Source organism: Cyprinodon tularosa, unplaced genomic scaffold (assembly GCF_016077235.1).
Source record: "Cyprinodon tularosa strain WSP-4 unplaced genomic scaffold, ASM1607723v1 ctg25, whole genome shotgun sequence".
NCBI lineage: Eukaryota > Metazoa > Chordata > Actinopteri > Cyprinodontiformes > Cyprinodontidae > Cyprinodon > Cyprinodon tularosa.
In genome coordinates this window covers 777,687-795,014 of record NW_024038928.1, presented here as the reverse complement: position 1 = coordinate 795,014, position 17,328 = coordinate 777,687, and the positions used below count along the sequence as shown (strand labels likewise).

The 17,328-nt window shown below is 41.8% G+C and overlaps 1 protein-coding gene and 1 long non-coding RNA gene across 2 annotated transcripts in view; one reads left to right on the top strand and one right to left on the bottom strand.

Annotated features, from left to right (window-relative positions):
• Positions 1-16,943, bottom strand: part of LOC119785514 (signal-induced proliferation-associated 1-like protein 2) — a 34,919-nt gene extending 17,976 nt beyond the window's left edge. Inside the window, exons 1-5 of the mRNA XM_038288227.1 lie at positions 15,609-16,943; positions 13,718-13,845; positions 13,449-13,637; positions 12,621-12,786; positions 11,005-11,108 (exon numbers count right to left, since the gene is read on the bottom strand). Coding sequence (XP_038144155.1) covers positions 11,005-11,108; positions 12,621-12,786; positions 13,449-13,637; positions 13,718-13,845; positions 15,609-16,710 — 1,689 coding nt within the window. The 5' untranslated portion in view covers positions 16,711-16,943. The remainder of the gene's footprint in view (positions 1-11,004; positions 11,109-12,620; positions 12,787-13,448; positions 13,638-13,717; positions 13,846-15,608) is intronic.
• Positions 3,135-10,551, top strand: LOC119785515. The gene is made up of 4 exons (XR_005281045.1): positions 3,135-3,235; positions 10,222-10,267; positions 10,354-10,397; positions 10,501-10,551. It is a non-coding gene; the product is annotated as an uncharacterized LOC119785515 (long non-coding RNA).
• Positions 16,944-17,328: the final 385 nt, after the last annotated feature.

Here is a 17,328-nt window from a genome sequence, read left to right as displayed (position 1 = left end):
TGACTGTCTGGGCCATCACTGGGATTCCTTCTGTGTCATTGATCCATGAAGATAACAAGTGGGAGTGAGGGGCTCTGTGATTGGTCTGCCAGAGTGACCAAAATTACAACAACACCTGAAAAGCCTGCCTCATAATAATCAGCTCTGACCCTCTAACCTGGGAAGCCAGACTGGCTTACACTGAGCTTATGTTAGTCAGGTAAGGTCAGTACTCTCCAGTCTGAAACAGACCCGACCAATCACAGTGCAGAAGGTGCTCCCATAATGCAAGAGGGCTTTTCTGTAGCCATAACGTTCAAGACTGCATCTACGACATAACAATATTTTATTGATGTCTCTACAGAACTGCTTATATTGTTTCACCAACTGACTGCTGTCAGATGTTTTTTTTTTAATTACCGTATTTTCACGACCATAAGGCGCACCGTACTAAAAGGCGCAGTCTCAGTTATGTTCGCCATTACTGTATTTAACACACACATAAGGCGCACCGGATTATAGGGCGTGGGTTTTATATACCGGTACATATCCTCTACTGCGTTTAAATACCTCTACTGCAGTACATATCCTCTACTACATTTAAATACCTCTACTGCATAGATCACATCTCTCCTATCCTGGCTTCTCTTCATTGGCTTCCTGTTAAATCAAGAATTGAATTTAAAATCCTCATTCTCACATATAAAGCCTTAAATGGCCAAGCTCCATCTTATATCAGAGATCTGATTGTTCCTTATGTTCCTAACAGAGCACTTCGCTCTCAATCTGCAGGTTTACTAGTGGTTCCTAGAATTTCTAAAAGTAGAATGGAAGGCAGATCTTTTAGTTATCAGGTTCCTCTCCTGTGGAACCAACTACCAGTTTTAGTCTGTGAGGCAGACACCCTGTCTACTTTTAAGGCTAGACTTAAAACTTTCCTTTTTGATAAAGCTTATAGTTAGAGTGGCTCAGGTTATCCTGAGCTATCTCTATAGTTATGCTGCTATAGGCTTAGACTTCTGGAGGACATAGGGACCCCCATTTCATCATTCTACTTCATTCTCTCTCTGTTCTCCTGTTCTGCAGAATCTGTTAGTTCAATCTCTAACCTTCTGCTCTCTCTGCTTTTCCTCAGAGTAGCTTTGCCTCGTCTGTTCCTGTTTGGCTGTGACTCCATCCTGGAAAGAAACATCAGCTGTGCTGCTGCCATCAACACCCTTGTTTATAGATGTTGGAGATCGACCTGTTTTCCAGTGTGGTCCTGTGACTGGGTGGATGTGCTGTCTTCGTCCTCTGGCATGGGAGCTGCCTTGGAGCTCGTCTGCCTGGCTGTGTGTTACCTGGACGGGGCCGCCTTTTACAGCTGCTTTTTGTGTCTCTGCTTCCGTCTCCTTGAACCCCAGCTGGCCTCGGCAGATGGCCGCTCACACTGAGCCTGGTTCTGCTGGAGGTTTCTTCCTGTTAAAAGGGAGTTTTTCCTCCCCACTGTCACTACAAGCATGCTTAGTGTGAGGGATTGTATTTGAGTCAATGAGTCGATGCAATCAACTGGTTTTCCTTAGATAGAAAACTTTGTATCAATTTGACTGTATGATCTGGTTGAACTGTAAAGTGCCTTGAGATGACATGTGTTGTGAATTTGGCGCTATATAAATAAACTGAATTGAATTGAATTTAAAAATACAGCGGGAGCAAAACTGAGTATGTTTGTGCTTTATTCATGTATTTATTACAACGTATTAATCAAACCCATCGAAGTCATCATCCTCAGTTTCTGAATTAAACAGCTGCGCTAAATCAGACATGCCAGTTTCCCCTTTTTCGCTGTCAGAGTCACTTTCCGTGCCGGGCGGCTCCTCGGAAATGATGCCGGCTTTTGCGAAAGCTCGAACAATAGTGCCAGCAGACACGTTAGCCCAAGCATCTACAATCCATCCGCAAACTGTGGCGTAACTTGCCCGGCGCTACCTTACACTTTTCGTGAAACTGTGGTCTCCGTCGATCATCCATCGCTCCCACGCCGTTCGCAGCCTTACTTTGAACGGCCGGTTCACACCGATGTCGAGCGGTTGAAGTTCCTTTGTCAGACCTCCCGGAATAACAGCAAGCACAGCGTTCATTTGTTTCACCATGTTTTACACATCGGCTGTGAGATGGGCACGCATGGAGTCACAGATTAACAGCGATGGTGATGCGTGGAAAAAACCACCTGGTCTCCTTACATACACCTCCCTCAGCCACTCTTTCATCATCTCCTCATCCATCCATCTGCTCGATTTCCACGTTCCTCTGCATAGCTGATAGCCTTCAGTTTAAACTGTACTTCAAAGGCGTGTCTCTTTGCCATTTTCAGGGTTGTTATGACAACAATGTTCTGCATAAAGCACATACCTGTTCTTTTATACACAAGCCACGCCCACACTTCCCCCTTTAACGTTCTCATGGTGGTCTCAACAACGTCCGCAGTAACAACACACATGGGGCGCACAGCACTATAGCGCGCGCCGCACATTTTGAGGGGAAAAAAGACGTTTATATGCGCCTTATAGTCGTGAAAATACAGTATCTGATTGGTTCTGAGCCATTTCTGCTGACCTTTAGTCCTGCCTTTAAAATCAAACCTTTCCCAGATGGATGTTTCGTGTACATGGCAGAAATTTGTCTGTCGAATGAACTTTAGCTAAGAACCACTTTTAGTAGAACTTATAATAGCAGTAAACATAGTGAGTTCATTACCTTGTAGTACCTGTACAGCATGATTATTACCTGTGTTTTAACTGTTAGACATCTGTATAGAATTTGAATAATAATGTGTACCTGATTAGTACCATAGTATATATTTGTATTGTACATATGTATATATGTAGTGTTGGAGCCAAATGCTTGATTTATGATTGAATATTTATTTCTAGTTTACTATTTTTTGTCTGGTTTTGGTACGATATATATGAACATGAAATATTTTGGTTTGAAGTATAAGTTGACTGACTTAATTTTGAAATTATGAATTTGTTTAGTTGTGTTTTGCTGCCATTCATAATTTACGTTGTTTCTCGCCTCCGCCCCTTCATTATGGACAGGTGACTGCAGCACCTGGATTATATTGGAGTTGGCTATTGGGGCCGGGTGAGCTTTTGGATTCAGTCAACGCAGCCATACAGTTTTTGACCGCTTCTGATGATTATTGTTGTTTTCTTTGAGTGGCAAAAAAGCAACGAAATGAGCCGAAATGATCTGCCTGTCACGTCATGTTGCGGTAAGAAAATTTAAGTTTGTTTTGATTTTGGAAAATAAAGCGTTTTGAACAAGAGGAAAGAAAGTTTGCTGATTACATGGTCACATTAAACAACATCTAACAGATCTCAAGCGAGTCTAACTTGGATGCTTCTGAACCAAGAGCCAAACGCATCTTTATTGGAAAGATTGCGCTATTATTTCGTCAAAAACTTAACTGCATGAGGAACGTCGGCAGCTTGTTGTGAAGTCAAGTGGGGCACACAACAATTCAACTCCAAGAAAATTGTGCAATACGTTTATGTGCACGGACTGCGGAGCAAATGTTTCCCTGACAACCGGAATCATGAATGAATGAAGCGTATGGACACGCCTACGCACAAAGACGTTAATTAAAATGAGAATTCTCCACCAATGCATTAGTGAACTCAAACTGAACGCAAACTATCATCTGTGGAAATAAAATATATCATCAATGCTTAAAATTTCAAAAGAGGATTTCATCTGTGTCTTTGTCTGAACAAAGTGGTTTGAACAAATGAAAATGGATGAAGATGTCATGGCAAAAAGTCTTTCTAAACCTCAGTCACCAGAGGGCGGTGTTAAGCCACGCACGGAAATGGAAGATGAAACTTGTATGGAACTTCAAAAGGAAAAAAGGGTTATTAAACACACTGCAAAGGGTTTGGAGCTGCTTTTGGCAAACACTCAAAAATCAAGAAACTCAAAATGCAAACAATCCAAAAAGCTAATGGAAACAATGAAAGAGCTCATGCAATCAAATGAAAATGCAACTAGAATAAGAGGTCTTTTGGATGAAATGAACAAACTTTGTGATGAAGCATGTGAATGTCAAAAATCACTGAAGGATTTTCTGCCGGAAAAGGAATTTGAAAAGCAAAGTCAATGGCTTAAGCAAACAATTGACAAATGTACTGATTTTGGACAGGATGTGCAAATGTGGTTATGTGAAATTGGACCAAATGTTAAAAATGGATGTCAAAGGACTTTATCCTCTATTGTTGGACATGGAAAGCAACCCAGTGTTGTAAACTCTGATGACATCTGCCCTAATGACAGTGTTTCAAATGCCCCAACATCAAAGGCTAAATCAAAGTCTCGTGCATCAAGCACTTCAGCCACTTCATATGCTCGCATAAAGGCAGAAGCAGAAAGAGCTGCTATCATAGAACGGGTCGCAGCCCTAACTAAAAAGCATGAGCTTGAGGCACAACAAGAACAATTAAAAAAAAGGCAAGAACAACTGGAACTGGAAACAGAACTTGCAGCTGCAATAGCAAAAATCAATGTACTTGAGGCTTTGGGATCAAAACAAGGCTCTGAAGCATCAGATGGAAAGGATGGGATGAATTCATACTTTGAAAATGCTGTTCAGATTCCATGTGCTCATGAGTCTTTACCAGATCAAGTGCAACAGCCCCAAGTGGTGAGACCAAAAATTACACAACAAACTGTCAGGGATGAAAATATGCAGTACTCATGGAGACAAGACATGCAACTGCAGAAGAAGACTGTGCAACAACAACACACACCTGTGATTGTAGAAAAATCTGATTCCATGCCTAAACAAAGAAATGAAAACTTACACAACTTGTCTGAAATCATGGAAAAACAAAACAAAATAACAGAGGCTCTTGTAAAACAACAAAATATGTCATTGTTACCATCGCTCACCAGACCAGTTTTCAAAGGTGATCCACTGGAATATCAATTTTTCATGAGAGCCTTTGAGCATGGAATTGAGGAGCGCACAGACAATCCCAAAGACAGACTTCACTTTTTGGAGCAATTTACAACTGGCAAACCACAAGAGCTGGTGCGCAGCTGCCAGTATATGCCACCCAGCAGAGGATATGAGGAGGCAAAAAGACTGCTGAAAAAACACTTTGGAGATGACCATACAGTCGCAACAGCCTACCTAAATAGAGCATTTAACTGGCCAGCTTTAAAGGTGGAAGATGCTGAAGCATTAAAAAGTTTTTCATTATTTCTAAATGGCTGCCTCAATGCTATGACTACTGTGGACTATTTGGAAGAAATGGACCATCCAGCCAACATAAAAACCATAATCTCAAAGCTTCCTTTCAAACTAAAAGAAAAATGGAGATTCAAAGTCTGGGAACTACAGGACCAAAGTAGAAGAAGAGCTAGATTTTCAGATTTGGTGCAGTTTGTGGATAAGCAGGCTCAAATAGCATCTCACCCAGTATTTGGCAGTTTAAAGGACATAACTCCAACTACAAGAGGTAGCTCAAATATGCAGCAAATGCCAAGGGCTGGCAGGGAGAATAGGAGCAAAAGTGGTTTTGTCACTAGTGTAACACCAGTCACAGAGCCCACAACGGAGAGCAACACTTCTCTGGGTACATCTGCTATTAAAGGAGCTAGCAAGCTTTGTTTATTTTGTGATGGGTTTCACAAACTTAATTCCTGCTCCAAATTAATGAAGAAAGCCCACAAAGAAAAGTTGGAGTTCCTCAAGAAAAAAGGGGTATGTTTTGGATGTCTGGAGGCTGGGCACATGAGCAAAGTGTGTTCTCAAAGGCTAACATGTCAAGTGTGTTTACTCAAACACCCCACCACTTTGCATATTACCAAGAGTGAGGCAATAACTGCTCACAAAGACAATAAAGAAAAATCTATCATAAGTGGTCTGTTGGAAATAAAGAATAAAGAACAAGGATTGATTGACATGGGGGCTGATGAATCTGAATCCATCCTGGCTATTGTGCCTGTTAAAGTGAAAAATAAAAGAAATAACAAATCCATCATGACATACGCCTTCCTGGATCCAGGCAGTACTGATTGCTTTTGTACCAAGGCACTGCTCAGACAGTTACAACTGACTGGAAAGACAACTGACATACTTTTACGCACAATGAATAAAGAGTAAGTCATCAAAACAGCTACTGTGTCTGATTTGGAAATAAGCAGCTTGGACAGCAATGAATACATTGGTTTGCCTGATACTTATATGCAGACGGAAATCCCTGTAAAAAAGGAAAATATTCCTTCAGAAAAGGATCTGGAACAATGGCCATATCTGAAAGAGGTTAAACTCCCTCAAATTGATGCTGATATTGGTTTGCTGATTGGCAGCAATGTTCCAAAGGCATTGGAGCCATGGAAAGTTATAAGCAGCCAAAAAGATGGACCATATGCTGTTAAAACTGCATTGGGTTGGAATGTAAATGGTCCTTTTCGAAAGACAAATGTGACAAAGGATGGAAAACAGATTGTTATGGCTTGTAGAATTTCTGTTGTCAAGCTTTATGAAGTGATGCAACAGCAAATTGAAAAAGACTTCCCAGAGCGTCAACACGAGGAGCGCCTTGAAATGTCACAGGAGGACAGACTGTTCATGGACAGTGTCTCCAAGTCCATTAAGTTGGTAAATGGACATTATAGTATTGGTCTACCACTAATGAATGATGACACTGTATTTCCAAACAATCGATGTGTAGCTGAACAGAGGATACTTAACTTGAAGAGGAAGTTTGCAAAGAACAGCAAATTCTATGAAGAATACAAAGCATTCATGTCGGACATCCTAAACAAAGGTTTTGCTGTTAAATTAACACCTGAAGACAAGGCTAAGACAAGCCAGAGCAGGAAGATTTGGTACATACCACATCATGGTGTTTACCACCCCAAAAAACAGAAGCTAAGGGTGGTATTTGATTGTGGTGCTAGCTTTCAGGGTACCTGTTTGAACAACCATCTGCTACAAGGTCCTGACTTGACCAATAGTCTTGTTGGTGTGCTCACCAGATTTCGACAGAAACCTGTTGCTTTCATGGCTGATATCGAAGGGATGTTTCATCAAGTAAGAGTCCCAGAGGAAGACTCTGACCTTTTAAGGTTTCTCTGGTGGCCAGATGGAGATTGGAGCAAAGAACTTGAAGAGTACAAAATGGTTGTTCACATATTTGGAGCTACATCTTCACCAAGTTGTGCAAACTTTGCTCTGCGACAGTGTGCAAAGGAGAACTTGGTGGACTTCAACTCAGAAACCATCTCTACAATACTTAGAAACTTCTACGTAGACGATTGTCTCAAATCTGTAGAAAATGACGATGAAGCCCTGACGCTCGCATCAAACCTGAGTACTTTATGTGCCAGAGGAGGTTTTAAGCTGAACAAGTGGATCAGCAATAGCAAAACACTGATTCTCTCCATAGCTGAGGAGAACCGAGCCAAGGAAATCAGAGACCTGGATTTTGACCAAGATATCTTGCCTGTCGAACGAGCACTAGGTGTACAATGGTGCACTGAGACGGACTCATTTAAATTCAAAAATCAGCTCCAAGACAAGCCACTTACTCATCGTGGGATCTTATCAATGGTTAGTTCGATTTTTGACCCACTTGGAATGCTGCTCCAGTCATCCTTCCTGCTAAACAGATCTTACAAGAACTCTGCCATTTAAAGCTTGGATGGGATGAGAGGATTCCTGAAAGTCTCCATCAAAAATGGTCTAACTGGTTAAGAAACATGAATTTGCTGAAAGACTACAAGGTTAAGAGATGCCTCAAACCTGATTGTTTTGGACAACTGGACTCAGCACAACTCCACCATTTTGCTGATGCAAGCGAAAATGGCTATGGCACGGTCTCCTATTTGAGGATGACAAATAAATACCAACAAGTTCACTTAGCCTTTGTTATTGGCAAGGCTAGAGTGGCTCCTCTAAAGCCTGTAACCATCCCAAGGTTGGAGCTCACAGCTGCAACTGTAGCTGTGAGAATGGATCGGATGTTACAAGAGGAGCTTGAAGTACCTCTCGTACCATCAGTCTTTTGGACTGACAGCACATCAGTGCTAAAATATATAAAGAATGAGACTTCTAGATTTAAGACCTTTGTCGCCAATCGAGTCGAAACCATTAGATCTGCTTCCAATGTTTCTCAGTGGAGGTATGTGAACAGCAGCCTGAATTCTGCTGACTGTGCTTCAAGAGGAGTTTCTGTACCCAGCTTCTTAAACCATGTGACTTGGATTTCAGGCCCAGCGTTTCTTCAGCTACCTGAATCTGAATGGCCCAAGACACCAGATTCAGATTTGATTCTCACTCCTGAAGATCCAGAAATTAAAGTGCTTGTATCAAACGTTGCTGTTCTAGAAGAGAGTGGAAATGCTGTTAGTAGGATACTGTTGTGGTATTCTGACTGGTACCGCCTTAAAAGAGCAGTAGCCTGGATTCTTCGTTTCAAAGCTCTACTGGCATCAGCTATTGCAAAGAAAAAGGATATTCTTGGAAATAAAAGGGACAAACAGGAAAAACAAGTTCTCTCTGTGCAAGAACTACAAGAAGCAGAAGATGCAATCATCATGTTCTTGCAGGAAACAAACTTTGCAGAAGAGATGACTGCCTTAAGGAAAGGAAATGCTGTGAAATCTAGCAGCCATCTCCTTAAACTATCACCAATTCTGCAGGAGGGACTAATGAGAGTTGGTGGCAGATTAAGCAAGTCTGCTATGCCATCAGAATCCAAACACCCTGTTATCTTGCCAAAGAACCACCATGTAACACAGCTCATCATTAGATACATTCATGAGAATATTGGACACAATGGAAGAAGTCACACTCTGTCGCGTTTGCGACAAAAGTTTTGGATTCCAGGAGCTACTTCAGCAATTCGAAAGGTGATCGCCAAATGTGTTCCCTGCAAGAGGATGAATGTAAGGAAAGGTGAGCAGATCATGGCTGACTTACCAAAGGAAAGGGTCAGTCCAGATGAACCGCCTTTTACCAACGTGGGTGTAGATTTCTTTGGCCCATTCAACATAAAGCGTGGAAGGTCTACTGTCAAACGATATGGAGTTGTTTTTACATGTCTCACTATCAGGGCAGTTCACATAGAGATTGCACATAATCTCAATACTGATTCCTGCATTAATGCAATCCGAAGATTTGTCTCCAGAAGAGGCCCTGTTAAAGTCATGAGGTCAGATAATGGGACCAACCTTGTTAAAGCAGAGTGTGAACTCCGTGAGGCTGTAAAAACTCTAAACAATTCCCAGATTCAAACTGCTGCACTGAAAAAAGGCATCTCTTGGCTGTTTAATCCACCTGCAGGATCTCACCATGGAGGAGTCTGGGAGAGACAAATTCGTTCTATAAGACGAATTCTCAGTGCTCTCCTAAACCAACAAACATTGGACGACGAAGGACTCGTCACCTTACTCTGCGAGGTGGAGGCTATCATCAATGACAGACCAATCACAAAATCATCAAACGACCCCATGGATTTGGAACCCTTGACACCAAACCATCTCCTACTTCTCAAAACAAACCCTTCCATACCACCTGGAGTGTTCTGCCCAGAAGATTCCTACAGCAGGAGAAGGTGGCGTCAAGTTCAGTACATGGCAGAATTATTTTGGAAGAGGTGGATAAAGGAATATTTGCCTGAACTACAACAAAGGAACAAATGGACAAGGAAAACACAAAACTTTGAAAAAGGGGATATTGTCCTGATCATTGACGATACAGCTCCAAGAGGTTCTTCAATGGGGCGAGTAACGGAAACCTTTCCGGATGCCAAGGGATTTGTAAGACAGGTGCAAGTTCGGACCAAGACCAACACTCTCCGTCGACCTATAACAAAGCTTGTTCTTCTCCTGGAGGCTTCATGTGGAGACTGAAGTGTAAACATACACACAATTGACTTGAAGACTTACAGACTTAAAAAAAAAAAAAAGAGACTTTGGCTCCTCTATTTTGTTTTATGTAATTGACATTTGTACCTGCATGCCAATTAGGGGCCGGAATGTTGGAGCCAAATGCTTGATTTATGATTGAATATTTATTTCTAGTTTACTATTTTTTGTCTGGTTTTGGTACGATATATATGAACATGAAATATTTTGGTTTGAAGTATAAGTTGACTGACTTAATTTTGAAATTATGAATTTGTTTAGTTGTGTTTTGCTGCCATTCATAATTTACGTTGTTTCTCGCCTCCGCCCCTTCATTATGGACAGGTGACTGCAGCACCTGGATTATATTGGAGTTGGCTATTGGGGCCGGGTGAGCTTTTGGATTCAGTCAACGCAGCCATACAGTTTTTGACCGCTTCTGATGATTATTGTTGTTTTCTTTGAGTGGCAAAAAAGCAACGAAATGAGCCGAAATGATCTGCCTGTCACGTCATGTTGCGGTAAGAAAATTTAAGTTTGTTTTGATTTTGGAAAATAAAGCGTTTTGAACAAGAGGAAAGAAAGTTTGCTGATTACATGGTCACATTAAACAACATCTAACAGATCTCAAGCGAGTCTAACTTGGATGCTTCTGAACCAAGAGCCAAACGCATCTTTATTGGAAAGATTGCGCTATTATGTAGTATATATGTCTGCATATACGGTGAACTGTAAAGTGCCTCGAGATGACGTGTTGTGAATTCGCGCCATATAAATAAACTGTACTGTAACTAAATTAATATGTCATATGGCACTGGAAAGTACCTAACTAGTGCCATTTTACTAGATAGGTGGTTTAGTAGTCGTGTTAAACCTGTTTGTTACCTGATTAGAACCTGATAATCATCTATGTAGTTTCTACATAGTATTCGTGTAGAACTTGTGTAACACATCTGTAATATCTGCATTGGACCTGTGTAGTACATGCATAGTACCTACTTAATTTCTGTGCAGTATCTGTGTAGAAATTGTGAAGTACCTATGCAGTTTTTGTGTACTACCCATGTAGTATCCATGTAGTACCCAAGTTATAACCAGTGTAGTATCTGCTTAGTTTTTCTGGAGTACCTGAGCAGCATCAGCAGCAGCAGCAGGCAGCAGGGTGGAAATATGGAACATCAGCTGGAATTCTCTGAACGTCGTGTAAACTGATTGTGTCTCTGTGGAGTCATCTGTTAGGAAACAGAAGCGGTTATTTGATTTGGTTCGTAGAGATTTCTGGGAGATGTTTTTGATAAGACCACACTGGGTCAGAAGCAGAGTTTTGATCGATATGGTATCGGTCTACTGGAAGTCTGGGATTTAGACAAAATGTCATCAATTCATGAAGCAACGCTACAGTACATACGCTAACATGATGCAACGCTACATTAATGGGAATATTTGTCTTGGACTATACAGCAGCACAAAGTACCAGCAATGAACGCACAATTTGTAAGGAAGAAATGGAAGAAACTGTTCTCAATGCGGGCTGCTCAGTAGGTAGCACTGCTGCCTTGCAGCGAGACGGTTCTGGGTTTGTTTTCAGGCTCTGGGTCTTTCTGCATGGAGTTTGCATGTTCTCCCTGAGCATGTGTGGGTTCTCTCTGGGTACTCCGGCTTCCTCCCACAGTCCAAAAACATAACAATTGCCAACAATTGGCTTCTCTAAATTCTCCTTAGGTGTGAGTGTGTGTGTGAATGGAACGACTGGCGACCAGTCCGCCTCTCGCCCGTAGACAGCTGGAGAGATGTACCAGCACCCCTCACGATCCAACGAGGGATGGATGGATGGATGGATGGATGGATGGATGGATGGATGGATGGATGGATGGATGGATGGATGGATGGATGGATGGATGGATGGATGGATGGATGGATGGATGGATGGATGGATGGATGGATGGATGGATGGATGGATGGATGGATGGATGGATATTCTAAATGCTTTCTATACCCAAGCCATATAAGTGACCGGTGCGATTTTTTTAGCATTTAGTAAATAGTTAAATGACAAAGCCCACAGTTGAAATGGAATATTATGAAATTTGAAATAAATCTGAATATTTAAACCTAGAAATATCTTACTTGGTCAAACATGATTCCCATATTGAATATGCTAAAAATGTTAAGATAAGTATTTTTATGTGATACAGGTCCAGGAGAGTCTAGGGAAACTGGAAGAAGTGTGAAATAATATTTTCAGTTATTTTATTTCACTTTTAAGGTTTGGATTTCAGTGAACACTTTATTATAAATATTAATGTTGGGAATTTGCTCACCTTTTTAAAATAAATCTAGATTGTGAAGCAACGCTAACATGTATTAGAAGTATTTTAGAAAAATATACAGAATCAAAAGCATTTACAGAACACTGTGATGTGGTGGACTTAACCAAAGATTTTTTTTTTTTTTATAAAAATAGGTCATTATCTTGTGGGCCTGTCTGGTTGGATATTTGGTCTCACTCTGGCCCTGTCTTGATCCTCCAGGACTTTGGCTCCCTGAGAACCTGGGCTAGGAGAAACGGGTTATAGACTAGATGCTGGAACAAAACAGCAGCAACGCTGTTAGAACTTTGGGGTAGATCTGGCAGCAGATTCCAAGATGAATGTACATCAACCTCAACACCTTAGGTGGATTTATACACATTTTGCCAAAGCCAGGATCGGCTGTGTAAAAGAAAGAAGAGGTGGTTCTGGTACCAGAGGACTTTTGCTGTTCTTGGTACTTGTAGAAACCCTTCATTGGATCCTGGTGGGTGAGCAGGTTTAGGAACTGCTTCAGGGCGGGGCTACTGGTCTCACTGGGGTCCCCTGCAGTGGGCCGGTTCCGGCACAGCAACAGGCCCACTCTGTGCTGCAGGACGAGCTGCAGAAAACCATAAAAAAGAAGATGTTGAACAGGAACTGGCTGGAGTTAAGGATTCTAAAACTGTTGGCACATTTCAGTTTAAAAGGTTTTGCCAAAGACAGAGAATAACTTCAGTATTTCTGACCCTTTTGATCTGACGGACGACAAAATCATCCTGCTTATGACAGAATCTTTTTAAGTTCTCCTAAAAGCAGAAACAAACAATGTTTGATTTTCATCCCTGATGACTTAACCCATAAAAAGATCAATGGGAGGAATGTTCTACAGAATGACGCAGCAATCTCTTCACAAATATACTTCCCAACTCTCACAATTTATACAATAGAACCCTGTTTTGTAATGTTATCTCCCGCCGAGCTCCCAATCCTGCTAATCTCCCGAATTTTACGTGAAGGAAATAATTAAGCTTATGGGGGAGGTATGCCAGAATTATATAAAAATATCTGGCAACCCAGGGGCCATATATTTTCATATATATCCCAACAAAGGGATTTATGTAAGGTTTCATTATAACAGGTGTTTTTTTAGAAGCACCTGTTCAATTTGGGCCAAATCAATGACAAATAAATACCATTTATACAACCATGTTTCTGAAGCAACCTACCAGCCATTTTATTGACATGTATCTACCATCAGTAGGACCATCAGAACCAGCTTACCTCCTGCTGGTCCAGCTGTAGCAGCAGATCAGAGACTCTTGGGGAACTGCTAGCCACTCTTAGGCTCTGAATATTTAGTTCAGGAACCACAAACTCTAAGACATCCCTTAGAGGAAGACCTCGACAAGTCCCGTGTTTGGATGAAGAAGGGACTGAGTTCTCCATAACGGATCCTCTGAGGGTGGACAGCTGAGGAGAAACTGGACGTTATCTCTTCACACTCCACCTATGATCGTGTAATGAAATGGACCGAAGTAATGATCAGTTACCTGACTGGTCCGGAGGATGATCCTGTAATTGAAATTTATGGGGTTGGCTCTGTCATCCACAGCCTCCCGTCGAATGCTCAGGGACACTGGACCAAACTTTGGATCAAAGCCCAGATAGTTCTGGTGATCTAGTGAGACAACAGTCAGAGAACAGGTCTGAGATCTAAACCTAAAAAAAGGGGACAGCAGAATCCAGGAGAATTGGAGCTGCCTCATAGTTCAGATATATTTCAACACCTTTATTATAGCACCAGATTCGCTCAACTGAGCAGTTTGTAGGGATCAGGGCACAGGCGTAACTTTCTGAAGAACTGGTGTTATCCCCACCAACTTTAGCCTGGTGGGGCTAAAGTTTTTCCTCTCTCGCGCTACTCCCGTGTCCCGCCTCTCGGTGTAACATCATCAGACCTGTTGCTCTGAGACATCTGATTTGCTCAAGCTTTGCAAGAAGCTTGAGCAAAGAATATACAGTTTAAATGTTGTGTTATTCTTTACTAGTTAAAAAAACTTGATCTCTTAGAGGACCATGACTCACAGTTACAGTTTAAAATGAATACGTTTTCTTATTGTACAGACAGAATCAGACTGCAGAACTTCTACATATCTTGACATTTTGTTCCTGGCATCATTGTATTAGTAAAGAGATTCATAAATCAGTGCACGTTCAGCACAAACAGCAACCTGACAAAAACTATAACAACACAAGGAAGTAGAAAACACAGCTGTTTACAAAAAATCAAGCTCTAGGTCCTTGGGGTCCTGCTGACTCAGTGGCACCAGAACCAAACAAGGTGAGAATTTGAAGAAAAAAAAATGCCTGAAAACCTTAGATTTTTGATTAGGTTACATTAAAACTCTTTCTTATTATTTATCTTTTAAAGTCATAGGGAAGCGGCCGTTCCAACCATTACATTTCCGAATTCTCCTGAATGGTGCCCAACTTTAATGGAGTGAATAAAGTGAATGTGATTAGTTGTTTATCAAGGGGGTGGGATTGTTGTGGCGGAAGGTTCGCAAGCAAGTTTGGTTGTGGCCGGTTTCTCTGAAGTATCTTGCTAAGCAGTTAGCAACTTAGGGCTAGTAGGTTCCCAATGGGTAATTCCGTTGGGACCAAGTAGCACTAAATTGGTGACTTATTGAAATTTTGGTACAATATAGTCTGATAAAGAGTACATTTATATACATGTTTAAGCTAAAATTACTTGACATTTAAATATGACTTCCCTACGACTTTAAAGTTCTTTTAATAATTCAACATTCCTCCTCTGAATTGGTTTAAAAATTCCCTTGTATGTCAGTTGTGCAAGATATAAAGATGACTACCGTAATTTAGGGCAAATCCAAATAAGTGAAAAATCGAACATTGTTGAAATCCAGGAGTCTATAGGAATATGGGGTAATTTAAAAGAAGTCTGAGAGCCAAGAAATCTGGGGATTTAAAAACTCTGAAGGAATTGAAGATGTCTGGGTGAGTCAAAGAAATATTGCATGATTCAAATAAGTGGGGGGGAGTCAGGAAATCGAGACAAAGAATTCTTGGTTCAAAAAAGTCAGGGTCAGTCCATCAAGTCTATGGGGAGTCAAAAAAGGGTAAGTCAAAGAAGTCCATGTAAGAGACACACACAGTCAAACAGATGCAAATAAATCTGGGCGGTCAAAGAACTATGGGTGATTTCAAGAATTCTCATCGAGTCTGGAGTCAGTCAAAGAAGTCCTGGGGAGTCAAACAAGTCTAGGAGTAGTCAGAGAATTCTGAGATTCATGGAGGTTGTTAGAGTAAAAGTTGAGTCACATAAGTCTTGGGTGAGTCTATTCAGAGTCTAAGAGCAGTCACAGCATATCATGAATCATCATCAGTGAAGAGCAAGAAGACGTCAGGATCGGGTCTTACCTTTGTTGTAGAAATATTTATGGTAGTAATTGGCTCCGAGGTCCAAGTGCTCAAAGTCAAAGTTCCCCATGAGATTTGTAGAACACAGTTGAGTTTCTGAGCAGGCCTCAAGGACAGACACAGCAGCATTGGTGCAGCTACCCAGTGTTGTCTTGCTGCTGTAACTGTGTACTGCATTGATGCTGTTAGAACTGCAGGACCGGGTCAGGTCCAGACTGTTTTCCATGTCCCCTCCAGTCTCACTAAGGAACTGAGAATGGGTGAGAACCAAACTGCCGCGCCTTGTGTCTGCATCGAGTTCATTGTGTCTAACTGATGGCAGCAGGTCAGGAGCTTCTGAAGAGGAATGAAAAAGTTCTGGTTGTGGCACACCAGCAGTGAAGAGGACACTCTGTACGTCATAATGAGAGAAACATCTGTGAGGGGTCAAAGTTGACCTGACCTCCTGCTGAACCTCATTCCTGTTGCTCTTCTGAGGCCTCAGGAGTCCTAAGAGGGACATCTCCATCTTCCTTCTATGAGCTTTGCTTGAGTCTGGGCTGTAAGCCAACGGATCCATACAGTCCTGCTCCGGCATGAAAAAGATGTCCCCACGAGCAATCTGGGCAGCAGCCTGCAGGCTGGGAGACACAACAGTGGGCATTGACACTGGCTCAGGGATAGGAGGAGGTGCACTGGGCTCCTGGTCCATCCTCGAAGCCTCCAAGAAGTCTGATGAACTCCATTCCACACTGCAAGTGCTCTCGAATTTTCGGTTCAGAGTAGTGCCAGTGTTTGGATTAATGGCAACTGGATCCACATCCTCAGATCCAAAGTCGCTAAGAGTCACTTCGCTATTGCTCCTCTTCATCCCAACAAGACTCTTGGATGAAGAACCCAGGATATCTGAGACCTGGAACATCCTCTCCATTCCACTTTGGATGTCCTGGTCATTCTCCAGCAGCTTATTTGAAGGTTCATATACCCTGCTTGGTACCAGGCTGTCAAACCTTGGAGGAGCCTGGACATCCTTAACATCCTGCTTCTTTGACCAATTTGACACACGAGCCCGGACCCCCATTTTAGGGAGAGCTGGAGTTCCCTGAATCTGTGGAGGGCCCATTATCTTTTGATACGCTTCAAACCACAGACTTTCTGCAGCTTTCTTCTTTTTAATGTTCAGAAGATGAGCTGGTTCATTAACAAGCTTCAGTCAACCCCAAATTACATCTGAATTCATGGCAAATTTCACCCTTCTGCTGATGGGTGATAAAGGTCTGAAGTCCAGGTAGTCCAGACTCATGAAGCTCATTTTGGAGAAAATGGGAAAAACATCCAGGGATTATACATCAATTTAGACCTGAAAGACAAAAAAAAAAGAAAAGAATCAAGATCTGATTGTTTAGACAGATGGGCTGGGCAACAGATGGACTTAACTGATTTCATCAAATGGACACAGTGGTTTCAGAGTCTAGCCTTGATTTAATGCTATCAATCAGGAGGGCCACCAAGTAGAATTGGGACAAAAACTGGGCATCAGCAACAGACTAGTAAGGCCATCTACCAGACGTAACCCCTGACACAACTGACTATGCTCTTAAACATCATTAAAACCCTTGTTTGGAAGCAGAGGCTAAAATTTGGAATCAATTATCAATGTAGTAATAAGGAGCCCTGACCACACCCCCTGACTGTGACCCATTTCAGCTCATTGCTTTGCTATTCTTGATCAGTCTGAGCC